General features: G+C 38.6%; 1 protein-coding gene and 1 gene segment (V, D, J or C); both read left to right on the top strand.

The window, feature by feature from the left end:
* LOC142249623 (immunoglobulin lambda-1 light chain-like) overlaps positions 1-12,611 on the top strand; it is a 757,490-nt gene extending 744,879 nt beyond the window's left edge. For 3 of the 7 annotated variants that reach the window (XM_075321381.1, XM_075321391.1, XM_075321363.1), the window contains exon 4: positions 1,528-2,167. In XM_075321381.1, coding sequence (XP_075177496.1) covers positions 1,528-1,847 — 320 coding nt within the window. In that variant the 3' untranslated portion in view covers positions 1,848-2,167. Of the gene's footprint in view, positions 1-1,527; positions 2,168-3,929; positions 3,966-4,371; positions 4,408-11,932 lie in introns of those variants that run through there. The other 4 variants (XM_075321400.1, XM_075321420.1, XM_075321409.1 and 1 more) reach the window with 3 other exon arrangements.
* Positions 12,612-14,734: 2,123 nt separating this feature from the next.
* LOC142298806 (Ig lambda chain C region-like) lies at positions 14,735-17,116 on the top strand. The segment is given in 2 exon segments: positions 14,735-14,799; positions 16,580-17,116. A coding segment is annotated over 1 exon segment (246 nt).
* Positions 17,117-18,381: the final 1,265 nt, after the last annotated feature.

Here is an 18,381-nt window from a genome sequence, read left to right as displayed (position 1 = left end):
ATGTAATTTTAGAAAAAAAAAAGTGAAAACTGCACATACAAGCAGAGATTTCCCATAATGTCCTTTCATATATATCTCATATTACTGTATATATCTAAAATATTAAACCATTAATCTTGTATGTATCTTGTAGGTATTTTATCTCTACTTAAAGCCCTTTCGTCACTAGAGGTAGAAATAAGGTCTATTTACACGGGCCAACATAGCGGAATACACGACCATCAACATCCACCAATCAGCTGCTGATTTAGACTGCAAAATGATCAGATAATCATAAATGGACACATAGGTTTTATAGAATTCATAGATGTATTCCTTCTCCAACACTTTGGAAGTTGAAGTTAATATCATAGTTTTCCTGGTGTTGTCTCATAATGTACACACTAACCATGCATAGAAACAGCATAGAAAGTCATTCTCTAATTAATTACTTAGTTTGGATCAATTATTAGATATGTTTAAAGAGATATTGAGAGTAATCGAAAAAAGTTGATATAAAAGTATCCAATAATGGCATACATTTAAAAAAAAAAAAAAGTGGCACCTTTGTGGCACTGGTGATTCAAAGTTTTCAAAACATATTCTAAAAATAATGAACATTGTGATGCAAACCTATTCTTGCTCTTAGCACTTAAAGACTTAATTTTCAGACTTTAGAACACTCCAATGTGTCCAACATCATTCATCATTCATTCATTGTCATTATTTACTTAAGCACTCTTTTTGGACTAGTATGTATGTTTTCACCGGTCAGCCCCACTTCACATACAGACTAAATCATCTGTAATAGATCTTCAGTGTGCATAGGATGTCATTGTTCTTGGCAGTGAAAGTCCTAATTACATAGAATAATGCACTGCAGAATGATGCTCTTTTGAGTAGCACACAAGATCATTTCACCTAACGAACAAGTATTTTCTCATGTGTTGGGGGATTGGCAGCCAGTTTAGATTGCATGTTTAACAAAGAAGATAGCAGTGTGAATGGACCTTTAGAGTTTATCCAATTACATAGTTATCTTCCCTTTCTTATGCTGTAAAGGTGGGAATTATTATCATAGTAAATAACATTGATAAATAGTGGGTATTGGTTCAAAATAACCAGAAATGTTCTTCCCAATTTAAATTACTATAACAGAAGTCACAGAATCTACCATGTTCTGTTCCAGGTGTTTGTCAAGGGTGTCCTCTCATACCCTTTTATACATATAAAAAAAATCACATTGTATTTAATGATTTAATTAAATCACTTATTAGATATGTATAAAGAGCTGGATGCAGGAACTAACAAAAGTCTTGAATTTGGCAATCACTGAGCCAATAAATGTTGGAAATATAACTTTTGTGGAAAAATGTGCACCTTTTTCCCAGCACTTTTCAGCTTTGAAAAGTGACTAAAAGTGTGGAAGACTTAATCCAAAGCCTGAAAATAGAGACAGAAATCTATTCCTGTTTTAAAAAAAATTCTAAAAAGTAGGATATAAGGTTTGTATTTTGGTTATGACAATGTCTTTTATGTATCCAACAGCAGGTGAGGTGAAGGCGCCCAGTGTGTTTATCTATGGTCCATCTGAGGAAGAGTTGAAGACAGATAAGGCCACCATGGTCTGCGCTATCAGTGCATATACCCCCAGGACTGTGTCTGTGGAATGGACGGTGGATGGAGCAAAGTGGACAAATGGAATACAGACCTCAGCAGAGAGCAAACAGGCTGATAACCTGTACATGAAGAGCAGCTTCTTCAGCCTGTCCACCTCCGAGTACAACAAACATGAGGTGTACGGCTGTAAGGTCACTCATCAGGGCAAAGCGAATATCCAGACCTTCAAGAGATCTGAATGCCATTAATAGTGTACACCCTGCTCTGTTTACCACTTCAATGATGTTATTAGACTACAAGACAATGATTTTTAAGCATTTATCATTGTCATAGTGTATGACCAGCCATTAATTATCTTCTCTGATATAATGAATTGCAGTATAAGAAAAAGTTCCTTACTTTAGTTTAAGTTGCCTGAGTAACTAAGTAATGCCCTGAGAGTTAATAATAACATTCATTGTTCTTAAATTGTTACATTTTCATCCTTCTTACTCTCTTATTTAGTCACGCTGCATTTCTAAATGTTATATTATCCTGCTCTATTTTCAAATAAAACATATTCACCAAATTGTGTTTGTTATTTGCAAAAAAAGATGAAGGGACAAATGCAGAAAACATCAAATATATATATATACATATATATATATATATATATACACACACACAGAGTACTGACATGGCTGCTGGACCAAGATCTCAGAAATTGGTTAGATAAAAATCATTTATGTATCTCGCTCTCTATCTATTATTCATCTGTCTATATATGGATAGCTGAATAGATAGATAGATGTAGATAGATAGATAGATAGATAGATAGATAGATAGATGGATAGGTAGAACATTTCTGAGACTCTTAGCTGCTACATACAAGCCAAGTGGTTGACGCTCATCCGGTGTTTGACCTCCTGCTTAGAGATTCCCGATAATCAGGAGCAAGAATTCCTAGAAATGCTTGTTTCCTGTTCATTGAACCACTGTGTAGGAAAATGAAAAGAAAATATCTTTTGGAACAAATACCTGAGATAGGCCATCCCACTACAATTAATTGTATCTCATATTATAGTTACAATTTAATATTAAATCCATAGGAATATGCTACAGTTCAAACTGAAATCAATAAGTCACATAAACAATCCTGGCCCTCTGGAGTAGACGACTCTGTAGCTATTGTCCACTTATTGATTAATGAGTTGTCCACTAATTATTGAAAGTCCTAAACAAGGGCTCCCAATGTAATATCATGGAATTCACTGATGTGTACACGGCATCATTTATACATTTTCAGCCTGGAATAGCATTAACAGTGTGACATATGGAAGATAAAGTGACATAAAATGAAAGATATAAACAGCATTGTTTTTTTATTTACATTGCCTGTGCCCTATGTTCATTTTATGGGGCACTTTTTGGATGTTCTTTTAAGTGGATTCTGGGCAGAATCTGCCTGAAAAAGACTCCGTATACCCATATGGAAACATACAATGGATTTCCGGTAATCTGGATATGGACATTTTATATTACAAAGATACATAAGTCAGAAATTATCTACAGCATAAACCCCATGATTGAATGTTATTGTATTGCTCTCAAGCACTGTGAGCTTTATTTGGAGAGGGAACACAACTCATCGTCCTCGGTAAGTGCCACCATTTACCCCATAAATCTAATTGTATTTTAACCTTATCTTATTAGTGACAATAGAAAAACAAATTAAGAAAAACTAAGACAAACATTTGTTTTTAGTTGGGTGACATTTAGCGTAATATGATTGTCAAAGTTTAATTCCCTGTCCATGTTGATGAGTTTGGACACAATTAATCTACAAAATATTGGTAGACATGATTACTTATAAATACAGCATAACGAACAAAAACAGCAATAGCCTTCACTTTTGGTAGCTATTCTTTATATAATATATATATATATATATATATATATATATATATATATATATATATATATACATGAAACACAAGTGATAGTTTTGAGTATTTTTGGCTGGATTCAAACAGTTTTTCTAGGAATCTTTATTCCATATTTTTAAGCTAAAGGCAAAAGTTCCATCTAAAAAATGAAGTAAAAGAAATGCTAATATCTCTTTTTGGATCCATAATGTTTTTTGGATAAAAACTACATTTACGTTATTATTTAATAATAATCTGTGTTATACTGTTCCAAGTGGAATGCATGCGCCTATTATGAGGTGTAATAGTGTCTTAAAAAAAAAAAACAACTAAAATTCAAGTATCCATGATGTATCCAGCTACAACAATATTTTAGCTTCTATACTACTTTGTGCTAGTTTTTGTACACCTCTAAAACATTGTGGTGGATGTTTGGAGACGGGAGTCAACTTATCGTTCTAAGTAAGTCCCATAACTCATTCATTCAAAATGACTTATCCCTCTTTATTATCTTATTTTCTATATGTATTTCTCTATTTTTTTATCTTTACATTACTCACATTTTAAGTTTATCAGGGTTTTTTTTAATATATATATATATATATATATATATATATCTACAGTGTATAAATAGATATATGTATATATATATATATATTTATATATATATATATATATATATATATATATATATATATAGTCATATGTCAATTAGCATGCTGTTTTGGTTGTTTTGTATCATCTTGGCTATGATGTAATAGGTTGTTAAAAACCAAAAGCACAATATTTATAATAGACTTCAACACAACAGTATTGTAGCTTTTGTATAGTTTCTACAAGTTTTTGTACATCTCTAAAACATTGTGGTGGATGTTCGGAGATGGAAGCCAACTTATCGTTCTAAGTAAGTCCCATTTCTAGTCACTCAAGATAACTTTTCTCCTCTTTATCATTTTGATTTCCATATATTTCTCTACTTATACTTAATTACTCAAATTTTAAATTTACCCAGATGTTAAATATCTCCGCATATAGTCTATAGTTTAAAAAGAATAATCTTTGCTGATAACTTGGTAAAAAGTACAAATGCTACAATGTAATTTTAGAAAAAAAAAAGTGAAAAATGCACATACAAGCAGAGATTTCACATAATGTCCTTTCATATATATCTCATATTACTGTATATATCTAAAATATTAAATCATTAATCTTGTATGTATCTTGTAGGTATTTTATCTCTACTTAAAGCCCTTTCGTCACTAGAGGTAGAAATAAGGTCTATTTACATGGGCCAACATAGCGGAATACACTACCATCAACAACCACCAATCAGCTTCTGATTTAGACTGCAAAATGGTCAGATAATCATAAATGGACACATAGGTTTTATAGAATTCATAGATGTATTCCTTCTCCAACACTTTGGAAGTTGAAGTTAATATCATAGTTTTCCTGGTGTTGTCTCATAATGTACACACTATCCATGCATAGAAACGGCATAGAAAGTCGTCCTCTAATTAATTACTTAGTTTGGATCAATTATTAGATATGTTTAACGAGGGGGCGTGGCCTGAGCAGCATGTGAGGAAGACCTGTGTAGAGACAGCTCCTGCAAAAAACTCCTGTATAATCCTGTCCAGCTGGGGTTAAAGTTTGTTTTACTGCTTTCCTGGAGTGGTGACCTCTCCTAGACTGAGGGGGCTTCAAAGACCTGAGTGATATGACCAGAACTCGGGCTGATAAGAAGCGCGGGACACAGGCCACACTCATGGACGCTGGAGCTTCATGTGGGGGCAGGGCGTCTGATGCAATAGCTCGCCTCAGCAAGTTTGCACGAGATCAGCCTGAGATACCTGGAGCTGTTAAGCAGTGTGACCTCAGCGTGGAGGAGATCCCAGGACAAGAACTGATGGAGGAGGAAGAGCAGCAGGGAGCTGTGAGTATGTTGGCTGCTGCCAGTAATGTGGAGAAGGGGGACAACCTTAGAGCTGCAGATGAAAACACAGATCCTGGGAGAGCAGAGCCCACCCTCAGTGATGTGCTTGCAGCAGTAAATACCTGCAACAATATGCTAGCCACTTTGAACATACAGATGGGAGGAATTAAAATGGACATTTCATCTATCAGGCATGAGTTGCAGGGGGTCAATGTACGGGTGGGGGCCCTGGAAGACCGGGTCAGTGCCACAGAGGATAAGCTTCCCCCTCTGACTCGGGACCTTGGCAGAGCAATCCACAATATCTCATTGCTTAGGGCTAAGGTGGACGATCTAGAAAACAGATCCCGCAGAAGCAATCTCCGACTGGTCGGGGTCCCAGAAAAGGCAGAAGGCAATAATCCAGTAGCTTTTTTTGAAATGTGGCTCCCCAAGACTTTGGGTATGGATCTGTTTTCTCCTTTCTTCACTATTGAGCGGGCACATAGGGTCCCCACTAGACCCCCACCACCAGGGGCACCCCCTCGTCCTATCCTCCTCAAGCTACTGCACTTCAGGGACAGGGACACTGCGCTCCGCAGAGCCCGGGAGATTAAGGATCTGGCTATTGACGGCCATAAGGTCTCACTGTACCCGGATTTTTCCACTGAAATCCAGCAGAGGAGAGCGCAATTTATTGATGTCAAAAAACGCCTGAGGCAGCTGCAGATCTCTTACTCAATGCTATACCCTACCAGGCTGCGAGTGGTGGTGGATGGTGGGACAAAGTTTTTTGACACTCCAAAGGATGCAGCCGCATGGCTCGATACCAATGAAAAAGGACTGCGCAGAAATCACCGCTGAGGATTATTGCGGATTCCTTGCTGTTGGACTTGCTGAGGTGAACGTGCTATGTTTCCCAGCTGGAACACTTATGGACGGTCGGCAGGAGCCACCCAGATAGGTTACTATGCAGTTGATGACTGTTCAGGAACTTAAACCGTTATGTGCTCTTAGGGTTATGTTTAGCCCCACTTCCCTCTGTTTGAGAGGAATGTCCTGGTTTACTGTGTATGTTTTTATGTTGTTTGACCTTTTTGTTTTATGCACCTGTTTGGTCTATGCTCATCTATGGGAACTGCTGCAGATGGGTCCAGAGGTCCCCGCTTGCTGCCCCCTGCTGTTACATATGTGCACTCACCCTTATGGCGAAGGAGGTTAATATAGTGGCCTGGAATGTGCGAGGATTGGGTGAAGCCACTAAAAGATGTGCAGTTTTTCTGTTTCTACAGCAGCTTAAGCCAGACATAATATTCTTATCAGAAACGCACTTGGTGAAGGAGCGGCTCCACTTGCTCCACAAAAAATGGATAGCCCATGAGTATCACTCTGTATATACCACACATTCCAGGGGGGTGAGTGTCCTGGTACACAGGACAGTGCCGTTTGAGTGTCTTAAAGCTTCTGTGGATCAGGAGGGTAGATTTGTATGTCTTTACTGTGTCCTTCATAATGTGCGCTGTGTTCTAGTTGCAATTTATATTCCGCCGCCATACACAGGGGAACCATTGAAACGTATCCTCAATTTTGTTGCTTCCCTCCCTGAGGTCCCCACCCTATTAGTAGGAGACTATAATAATTACTTGCACCCGTATTGGGATAAGTTACATACAGGGAATATCTCAGTGGGGGCGGCAGCTACATCCCTTGCCAGACTGATGGAGGAGGTGGGATATGTAGATATTTGGCGTATTAGGAACCCGCAGGTCCGGCAGTATTCATGCTATTCTAGTTCTCATCATTCACTGTCCCGGATTGACCTGGCCATTGGAAATGCTCAGCTGCTGCCTTGTGTAGCTTCAGTCACGTACCTGGCCAGGGGGGTGTCTGACCACTCCCCACTACAGGTCCGTCTAAGGCTTGGGGACCCAGACCGGCTGGCGGGGATACCTTGGCGGCTCAACCCTTTTTGGATACAACTGATAGGGGGCACTCTGACTGACACTATACGGGAATATTTTGTGACAAATGACGGTACGGCATCTAAACATATAGTGTGGGACGCAATGAAGGCGTATGTTCGTGGGACATATATTAGGGAAATTTGCACCCGAAAGGCGAAAACAAGAGAGCGCACTAAGTATCTGACGGACACTTTAGGTGATGCAGAACGACTTCTTATATCTAACCCTACAGATGATGCCAAGCGGGACTTAGAGAGGGCGCAGAGAGCTCTGAGAGACCATATGACTTCCTTGGCCACTAACAAACGCTTTTTCCTTAAGCAGCGGTACTTTACGGAGGGGGAGAGTGTGGGACATCTCTTGGCTACAATTGCTAGGGCGCAGGAGGGATTGACCTATATCACCAAATTGAAACTTGACACTGGAGAGGAGGTGAGGGACAGCGGGAGGATTGTGGAGGTCATGCAACAGTATTACACCCAATTATACTCCTCTAAATCGCATTATGGGGATGAGGAACTGCGGGACTTTGTGGAGGAGATCACTCTCCCCAGTCTGTCAGATAGTGAGAGAGAATCCCTGAATAGAGATATAGACCTGGAGGAGCTGGAGGAGGCGCTCGGTCAAATCCAAAATGAAAAGGCCCCAGGTGCGGACGGACTCCCGGGGGAATTCTACAAATTATATACCCATCTGCTGCTGCCAAGACTCTTGGATGTGTTCAGAGATGCTGAGGAGAAGGGATCCCTCCCTGCATCCATGAGGGAGGCTATTATTGTTCTGATTTTAAAACCCGGGAAAGATCCGACCGCGCCTGACTCCTATCGCCCAATCTCGCTGCTTACATTAGATATTAAATTAATCGCTAAAATTCTAGCTAACAGATTGTCCCGGGTGATCACGTCAGTGATCCACGAGGATCAGACTGGATTCATCCCCAATAAATCTACTTCCATTAATTTGCGACGTTTATTCCTGGGGATACAGCTAAGTTCTGAGGGGAGAAACAAGGAGAGGGCAGTCCTGTCATTAGATGCAGCCAAAGCCTTTGACAGTATTGAATGGAATTTCCTATGGGTAGTTTTGGAGAAATTGGGTCTTGGCTCCAGATTTATTGGCTGGGTCAAATTGTTATATGCCTCTCCGCGGGCCAGGATTCGAGTTAATCGTTGTACCTCCTCGTCTTTTAATTTGGCCAGGGGCACGAGACAGGGCTGTCCTCTCTCTCCATTACTATTTGCAGCGGCAATTGAGCCATTGGCGGCTATGCTTCGTGCATCCGCTGGCGTAAAGGGGGTTGAGATAGGCGGTCTGGAGAATAAGGTTTCCCTCTATGCGGACGATTTGTTGCTGTATCTCAGGGAGGTGGGGACATCGGTGGGCCCAGCAATAAATATTATTATAGAATTTGGTAGGCGCTCGGGACTCCTAATAAACTGGAAGAAATCGGCCCTGCTCCCTATAGATCCACTCCCATCTAATTTTAGTACTCTGGGGCTGCCAATTCCGACGGTGGATAAATTTAAATACCTGGGGATTGTGGTTAGTGCCCGACCGCGTGATTACTACTCTCAAAATCTGGAACCAGTGCTGGCTCAGTTTAGGAACAAGATAGATGCCTGGTGTCGACTCCCACTGTCCCTTATTGGCCGTGCTAATCTACTAAAAATGGTACTGATGCCCAAACTTCTGTATCTTCTCCACAACGCCCCAATATGGATCCACTGGAAATTTTTCCGTAAAATCAACACTTTGTTTCGGGAACTCTTGTGGCAAAAGCAGCAGGCTAGAATCCGCCTTGAGACCCTGCAGAGAGGGAAGGAGGATGGGGGTCTGGCAGTCCCCAACCCGTGGGTTTATTATGTTGCGGCACAGATGCAGCACTTCAGGGGGTGGGGAAAGGATGAGGCATATGACGCTGGGGGCAAATTGGTGAGGGGCCTTGCAGAATGGGGACACCCAGTGGCTTTTTTGGATGCAGGATTCTCACCCAGAGGAGGAACATTATATCCAACATTATCATTGATGTACAAGGTGTGGGATAGAGGGAAGCAGTTGCTGGGAATATCAGGAATGACTGAGTACTGGCCCTTATGGCATAATCATGGACTGGCGGAGCTGCAGAGACTCCCGGGTTGGAGAATGTGGGTGAGCAGGGGGGTGCATCAGGTGTCTCAGATTCTTCAGAATAATATACTTAAAAGATTTGACCAGCTTCAAGCTGAGTTTGGGATACCGCACAGTTCCTTTTACCAATACCTGCAGCTCCGTCATGCCTATGAGACACAGACACGTCGTATGGACATTAGGATAGAGCGGAATCACACTCTTACTGAATTGTTGACATCTGACCGCTCCTATGGTATTATTTCTAGGTTGTATACAGCGATGTTATCTAGACACCTCGACAAATTCCCTTTGCAGGCTAGAGAGAAGTGGGAGAGGGACCTAGGCCCTATGACAGAGGAACAGTGGGGTGAGGTCCTGTCTCAGACTCCAAGCCTTGCTGTATCTGAAGGCCAACGACTGTCGCAGCTATTCCTGTTACATAGAGTATATAGGACACCTAGTCTACTGCATAAGATGGGAGTTAGGATGGATGATCTGTGTCCTAGGTGCGGACAGGAGGGTGCGAATCTGATGCATATGATGTGGTCCTGTGGGAACATTGAAGATTACTGGAGGGCAGTACTAGATTTGGTTAGACAAGTTTTCAATATCCGTCTACAGCCAAGACCTATTATATGTATCCTGGGTCTACTGGAGGGGGGGGTGGACTTGAGCTCGCCGGTAATGGTCGGTATTACACGTCTCTTGTACCAGGCTAGGAAACTGTTGGCCTACCACTGGTTAGACCCAGCGCCTCCGGTCATCGGGGATTTTAGGGAAAGAGTAAACGCTATACTTCGACTGGAGAGAGGAATATACCTTAAAAGAAATGCATTGAAAAAGTTCTATAAGATCTGGGGGGCATGGTTGGATACCCCAGGCCTTCCCTCCTCGGCGTTACTGCAGGACAGTGCGAGCGACCAGGTCCTTCTCCTTCTGACGGGTTAACAAATTTCCTCAAATAGGGTGATATGCGTACTGCTGGAAGGTGTGTGCATGTATATGTGTGTGCATGTATATGTGTGTGCATGTATATGTGTGTGCATGTATATGTGTGTGCATGTATATGTGTGTGCGTGCGTGCGTGCGTGTATGTATATGTGTATATATATATAATGTCATAATGATGCTGGGTAAGCTATACTATGGAGAATATATTGGGAAATAATATGCACTTTGAGACCCATATTGAAATGAGACGTGGACTGCGGGTGCATTGTTTATTATGTTATTTGTGTGGTTTTTCTTATTGACTAAAGGTTTTTTCCCTTTCTGTGATATTTCTATGGAGGGAATTATTTTATGTGTTGTATAATTTTGATGTTAAATAAAAATGAACCTGATTTAAAAAAAAAAAAGATATGTTTAACGAGATATTGATAGTAATAGAAAAAAGTTGACATAAAAGTATCCAATAATGGCAAATACATTTAAAAAAAAAAAAAAGTGGCACCTTTTTACAAAACTGGTGATTCAAAGTTTTCAAAACATATTCTGAAAATAATGAACATTGTGATGCAAACCTATTCTTGCTCTTAGCACTTAAAGACTTAATTTTCAGACTTTAGAACACTCCAATATGTCCAACATCATTCATCATTCATTCATTGTCATTATTTACTTAAGCACTCTTTTTAGACTAGTATGTGTGTTTCCACCGGTCAGCCCCACTTCACATACACACTAAATCATCTGTAATAGATCTTCAGTGTGCATAGGATGTCATTGTTCTTGGCAGTGAAAGTCCTAATTACATAGAATAATGCACTGCAGAATGATGCTCTTTTGAGTAGCACACAAGATCATTTCACCTAACGAACAAGTATTTTCTCATGTGTTGGGGGATTGGCAGCCAGTTTAGATTGCAAGTTTAACAAAGAAGATAGCAGTGTGAATGGACCTTTAGAGTTTATCCAATTACATAGTTCTCTTCACTTTCTTATGCTGTAAAAGTGGAAATTATTATCATTGTAAATAACATTGATAAATAGTGGGTATTGGTTCAAAATAACCAGAAATGTTCTTCCCAATTTAAATTACTTTAATAACAGAAGTCACGGAATCTACCATGTTCTGTTCCAGGTGTTTGTCAAGGGGTGTCCTCTCATACCCTTTTATACATATAAAAAAAAATCACATTGTATTTACTGATTTAATTAAATCACTTATTAGATATGTATAAAGAGCTGGACGCAGGAATTAACAAAAGTCTTGTATTCGGCAATCACTGAGCCAATAAATGTTGGAAATACATTTTGTGTAAAAATGTGCACCTTTTTCCCAGCACTTGTCAGTTTTGAAAAGTGACTAAAAGTGTGGAAGACTTAATCCAAAGCCTGAAAATAATAACAAAAATCTATTCCTATTTTAATTTTTTTTCTAAAAAGTAGGAGATAAGGTTTGTATTTTGGTTATGACTTTGTCTTTTATGTATCCAACAGCCGGTGAGGTGAAGGCGCCCAGTGTGTTTATCTACGGTCCATCTGAGGAAGAGTTGAAGACAGATAAGGCCACCATGGTCTGCGCTATCAGTGCATATACCCCCAGGACTGTGTCCGTGGAATGGACGGTGGATGGAACAAAGTGGACAAATGGAATACAGACCTCAGCAGAGAGCAAACAGGCTGATGACCTGTACATGAAGAGCAGCTTCTTCAGCCTGTCCACCTCCGAGTCCAACAAACATGAGGTGTACGGCTGCAAGGTCACTCATCAGGGCAAAGCGAATATCCAGACCTTCAAGAGATCTGAATGCCATTAATAGTGTACACCCCACTCTGTTTACCCCTTTAATGATGTTATTAGACTACAAAACAATTATTTTTAAGCACCTATCATTATTGTCATAGTGTATGTCCAGACATTAATTATCTTCTCTGATATAAAAAATTGCCGTTTAAAAAAGTTCCTTAATTTTACTTCAGGTTTACTGATTAAGTAATGCCCTGAGCGTCTTATAGCATTGGGTGTACTGTTTATTTTAGAGTTAATAACATTCATTGTTCTTACCCATGTGACATTTTCATTTTTATTACTCTTCCTTAGTCACATGTTACCCCTCTTAAGTTCTTAAGTGTCATGTTATTCTGCTCTATTATCAAATAAAATATATCCACCAAATTGTGCTTGTTATTTGTAAATAAGAAAAAAAGGATGAAAGCAGAAAACACCAACAGTATTAGGTATATCTTTTTATATATATATATATATATATATATATATATATATATATATATATATATATACCGCATATAGGTGTGTGTGTGTATATATATATATGAATATATATATATATATATATATACATATATACAGTGGTCTAAGTACTTAAGGCCCAATCAGGCAGGCCGATGAACCAGGAACAAGCATTTCTAGGAATACTTGTCCTTGGCTATTGGCTTGTCTACACAGAAGAGCAAAGACCAAGGACCGGATGAGTGACCACGGATCGCCTTGCATATACTATATATATATATATATATTTTCATATCCATCTAAATAAATATAAAAATGAAGAGTAAGGCAGTGCTCCAATGAAAGATGCAACGGAAAAGTGGACTGTAATTAGCCCATCTGGCTATATTTTGGTACACACAACCCCTGTCTCAAGGCTAATTATATATATATATATATATATATATATATACACACACGAGGTATTAGTTGTTATTTTGGCCAAGATACGGATGCTCGCAACCCAATGTCAAGGGTCCTCATGTCTTGCAAGTCCCTATACTAATATAAACACTATATTTGCAGTGGAGTGGCGGGGTGGCTCAAGAAATTGCAATTTTTTGCCAAAAATCTCAAATTTATAATAAGTACAGTTGGAATTTTTAGTGCTGTAGTGTACATTTAGTGCTAGCTTTTTTGTTTTTTCTTCATTGAATTGGTCGGTGGCTGACCCCCACCTTGCTATGCACCCCGATTTGGGATGTATTCCATCTGTCTAGATTTTGGCGATTGGTGACTGTTCACATTCAGTCATCAGGCCCTGTCCACAGGCTATTTACTTCATGCAGCATTTGCTTGGAACTGTCCCGCCCACAGCCATGATTCAGTCATGGGTACGGGACTGAAATAGACCAGGTGAGTGCTGCTAAGAGCAGTTCTACTATTTCATATGTGAGGCCGTTTGGCACATTTTATAAAAATATTTTAGTGTTAGGACTGCCTCAAATGAGATTTGCCGTGGAGTGGCGGGGTGGCTCAAGAAATTGCAATTTTTTGCCAAAAATCTCAAATTTATAATAAGTACAGTTGGAATTTTTAGTGCTGAAGTGCACATTTAGTGCTGGCTTTTTTGTTTTTTCTTAATTTAAACACTAGACCACAAAAAGAGGAATTACATTTTCCCCAGAAATTCCAGAAAAATTAGTGCATTCGATTCAGTGACCTGGGCAGGTAAACACTGTTGCCCTTTTGTTGCTGTGAATTTTACAAGGCAAATTATAGTCCACGTTTTCCTTATATTTGTCATTGGAATGCTGCCATAATTTCTTCGTTTTAAAATGTCTTCATTTTTAACTTTATAGACAATTGGTTTTTTTTCTGGAAGGTCTTGCACCCACTACATAAACTTGTGGTGCTGTTTCATTATATTTATTTTATCTAAATAAATATATATATATATATATATATATATATATGCATATACTGTATATAGATACATATATAGATCAATAAGTGCATAAACAAGCCTGCTCCTCCAAAGTGGAAGACTCTCCTGGTTGCTGTTGTCCATTTTGGCTAAGGAATGAAAGTCCTAAATGAGGGATTCCCATGTAATATAATGGAATTCACTAATAGAACATGTGAACACGGTATATTTTAGACTACAGCTTACACTCTACTCTGTTGATAGTGTAAATTGGTGAAATAACACTGTATCTAATGGTTGGGCAGTACTTGTTCAGTGAGGGTGGTAATGGGAGCCACCAAAACGTAGAAGAAAATAATTACGGCACTCCATGAGATGTGATTAAAAAAGAAATTTTAACTTTATTGAAGTGTCAGCATAAAGCTTCAATATATATATAATGGCCAATGTGTCGGTGATCAGTGGACTTTGGTCTCGGTCTGTCTTTACCAAGGAGCTTACCCTGCAGTGTGGATCTATTGGTCAGGTTAAGCTCCACATATCCATATGGAAATTTACAATGGATTTCCTTGTATATGGATGTTTTATATTACAAAGCTACATAAGTCAGAAATTATCTAAAGCATAAACCCCATGACGGAAGGTTATTGTATTGCCGTGAAGCACTGTGGTTTCTATTTGGAGAGGGAACTCAACTCATCGTCCTCGGTAAGTGCCATCATTTACCCAATCTAATCATATTACAACCTTATCTTACTTGTGATAATGGAAAATAATTTATTAGGAAAAACTATATAGGATAAACTTTTTTAAGCAATGTATTGTTGGGTGACATTTAGTTGTATTTGATTGTCAAAGCTTCATTTACTGCCCGTCTTTATGGGTTTGGACACATTTCAACAAATTATAGAAGTAATTGGTAGAGATTAGAATATATATTCTTGAACAGAGCATAAAGGACAAAAACAGTGTTATCCTTCATTTTTGGTAGCTAAAATGTTGTACTTGTATCACAAGTGATAGTTATGAGTCTTTTTGGCTGGATTCACACATGCAATGCGGTAAAGAAAACACTAATATATCTCTTTGTTGTCTCCATTAATGTTTTTGGCTAAAAACTGTATTTATGAATTGTTTTACCGTTCCTAGTTGAATGTATACGCCTATTCTTAGATGTATTAGTTTGTTGAAAAAGTGATGGATCCAGCCAAAGCAATAGTTTAGTTTTTATGCTAGTTTGTACAACTGTAAAACTTTGGGGTGTTTGGACACGTAAGCCAATCTATTATTTTAAGTAAGTCCCATATCTACTCGCTCCAGATGACTTATCTCCTCTTTGTCAGTTTGATTGAGATATTTTTCATTGCTCGTTCTATTTCATTACTTCAATTTTAAGTTTGTCAGCCCGTTACATATCTCACCATATAATTTATAGTTTTTAAAAAGAAATCTCTACTAAGCATTATTATTTGTTTTGGATGCCTTTGTACAAAATACATTAGTTACACTGCAATTTTAGAAAAAAGTGAACTACTGTGGTAGGTTAAGTAAATAAATACACAAACAAGCAGAGATTTTATATAATATCTTTTCATATATAGCTCATATATTATAGTATCAATGTTAAATATTATATGATAAATCTTGGATGTATCTTGTATATATTTTACCTCTACAAATCAGTCAGCAGGTTTTTGCTATGTTATCTGAGGACAGCATGCTGTAGGGGTTAAAACACAGAATTTCGATTTGCCTCTCTTATCAAGGCATGTGCTGTTGTTTACTTGCAGTGATTAATTTAGCACCACGACATACCATTGCTTGGACTACATCAACTGCAGCAGTGCATGATATCTAATCTGACATGACCCCTCCTCTGATAAGCAGCTCACTGTCAAGAGACAATGTATAGAGTGTCATCTGAGTTACTTTTCTGCATGATAAATGTAAAAACTCTGATTTTGTCATAACTGCTTCCCCCAGTAAACTAAGTGACACATCATTAGTCTCTTTTCCTACATCATGCTGCTCATAGATGAAGTAGCAAAGGCCTGCTAACAAATTCCCTTTACAGCCCTTTGGCCACCAGGAATTATGGACCGTGAACACAGTCCTTAATGATTACATTTAAATCAATTATTAGATATATTTAAAGAGCTATTGCCAGGAATGCACAAAAATATTTTATGGTCATATACTGAGCCCAAAAAAGTTGTCAATAATTGGCAAATACCATTTTTGTACAAAACTTGATACTTTATCAGCACTTGGCAAGTTTTAAAAGCAGTGACAAAAGTTTGCAAGACTTATTCAAAAATGTGAAATAGTGAACATTGTGGCGCAAACCTATTTCTGCTCTTAGCATTAGTTACTTCAAGAGTCTTTTTTTTAAACTGGAGTAGACATTGCAAGACTCAATAAACCTTCTACAAGGCAAGAGATAAGGTTTATGTCTTGGTTATGACTTTGTCTTTTATGTATCCAACAGCCGGTGAGGTGAAGGCGCCCAGTGTGTTTATCTATGGTCCACCTGAGGAAGAGTTAAAGACAGATTCGGCCACCATGGTCTGCGCTATCAGTGCATATACCCCCAGGACTGTGTCTGTGGAATGGACGGTGGATGGAACAAAGTGGACAAATGGAATACAGACCTCAACAGAAAGCAAACAGGCTGATGACCTGTACATGAAGAGCAGCTTCTTCAGCCTGTCCACCTCCGAGTACAACAAGCATGAGGTGTACGGCTGTAAGGTCACTCATCAGGGCAAAGAGAATATCCAGACCTTTAAGAGATCTGAATGCCATTAATACTGAATTGTAGTTTAAAAAAAAAGATTCTTTTACTGTAAGTTGACTAAGTAAGTAATGCCCTGAACTTTTTGTATCATGGGTTGTACTGTTTACTGTGTGCCAATAACATTCATTGTTCTTAAATTGTGTTACATTTTCATCTTTTTTATTCTCTGCTTTAGTGACATTTTGTCTTTGTGTCATGTTATTCTGCTCTATTATCAAATAAAATATATTCACCAAATTGGCTTTGTTATTGCAAATAAGATAAAGGGACAAATGATATACTGTGTATATATATATATATATATATATATATATATATATATATATATATATAGTACAGACCAAAAGTTTGGACACACCTCATTCGAAGAGTTTTCTTTATTTTCAAGACTGAAAGTTGTAAATTCACATTGAAGGCATCAAAACTATGAATTAAAACATGTGGAATGAGATACTTAAAAAAGTGTGAAACAGCTGAAAATATGTCTTATATTCTAGGTTCTTCAAAGTAGCCACCTTTTGCATTCATTACTACTTTGCACACTCATGGCATTCTCTTGATTAGCTTCAAGAGGTAGTCACCGGAAATGGTTTTCCAACAGTCTTGAAGGAGTTCCCAGAGATGCTTACACTTTTTGGCCCTTGTGCCTTCACTCTGCAGTACAGCTCACCCTAAACCATCTTAATTGGGTTCAGGTCTGGTAACTGTAGAGACCAGGTCATCTGGCGTAGCACCCCATCACTCTCCTTCTTAGTCAAATAGCCCTTACACAGCCTGGAGGTGTGTTTGGGGTCATTGTCCTGTTGAAAAATAAATTATGGTCCAACTAAATGCAAACCGGATGGAATAGCACGCCGCTGCAAGATGCTGTTGTAGGCATGCTGGTTCAGTATGCCTTCAATTTTGAATAAATCCCCAAAAGTGTCACCAGTAAAGCACCCCCACACTATCACACCTCCTCCTCTATGCTTCACGGTGGGAACGAGCCATGTAGAGTCCATCCGTTCACCTTTTCTACAAAGACACGGGGGTTGGATCCAAAGATCTCATATTTGGACTTATCAGACCAAAGCACAGATTTCCACTGGTCTAATATCCATTCCTTGTGTTCTTTAGCCCAAACAAGTCTCTTCTGCTTGTTGCCTGTCCGACTCCTTAGCAGTGGTTTCCTAGCAGCTATTTTACCATGAAGGCCTGCTGCACAAAGTCTCCTCTTAACAGTTGTTCTAGAGATGAGAAGGTGTGTCCAAACTTTTGATCTGTACTATATATATGTCTATCTATCATTTATCTATCTATGTAAGTGAAGATAGACAGATATATAGATAGCTAGAGATATACAGTTAGGTGGATAGATAATAGATAGAAAGATAGATAGATAGATAGATAGATAGATAGATAGATAGATAGATAGGTCTAAATCTGAAAATGAAAAGAAAGGCTTCAATCCAATGGAAAATAAATTGGATTTTGATAAGCCTGTGGGGAGCCTT

Source organism: Anomaloglossus baeobatrachus, chromosome 1 (assembly GCF_048569485.1).
Source record: "Anomaloglossus baeobatrachus isolate aAnoBae1 chromosome 1, aAnoBae1.hap1, whole genome shotgun sequence".
NCBI lineage: Eukaryota > Metazoa > Chordata > Amphibia > Anura > Aromobatidae > Anomaloglossus > Anomaloglossus baeobatrachus.
The sequence above is the reverse complement of the archived record's forward strand: the minus strand, read 5'-3'. Positions and strand labels throughout refer to the sequence as shown.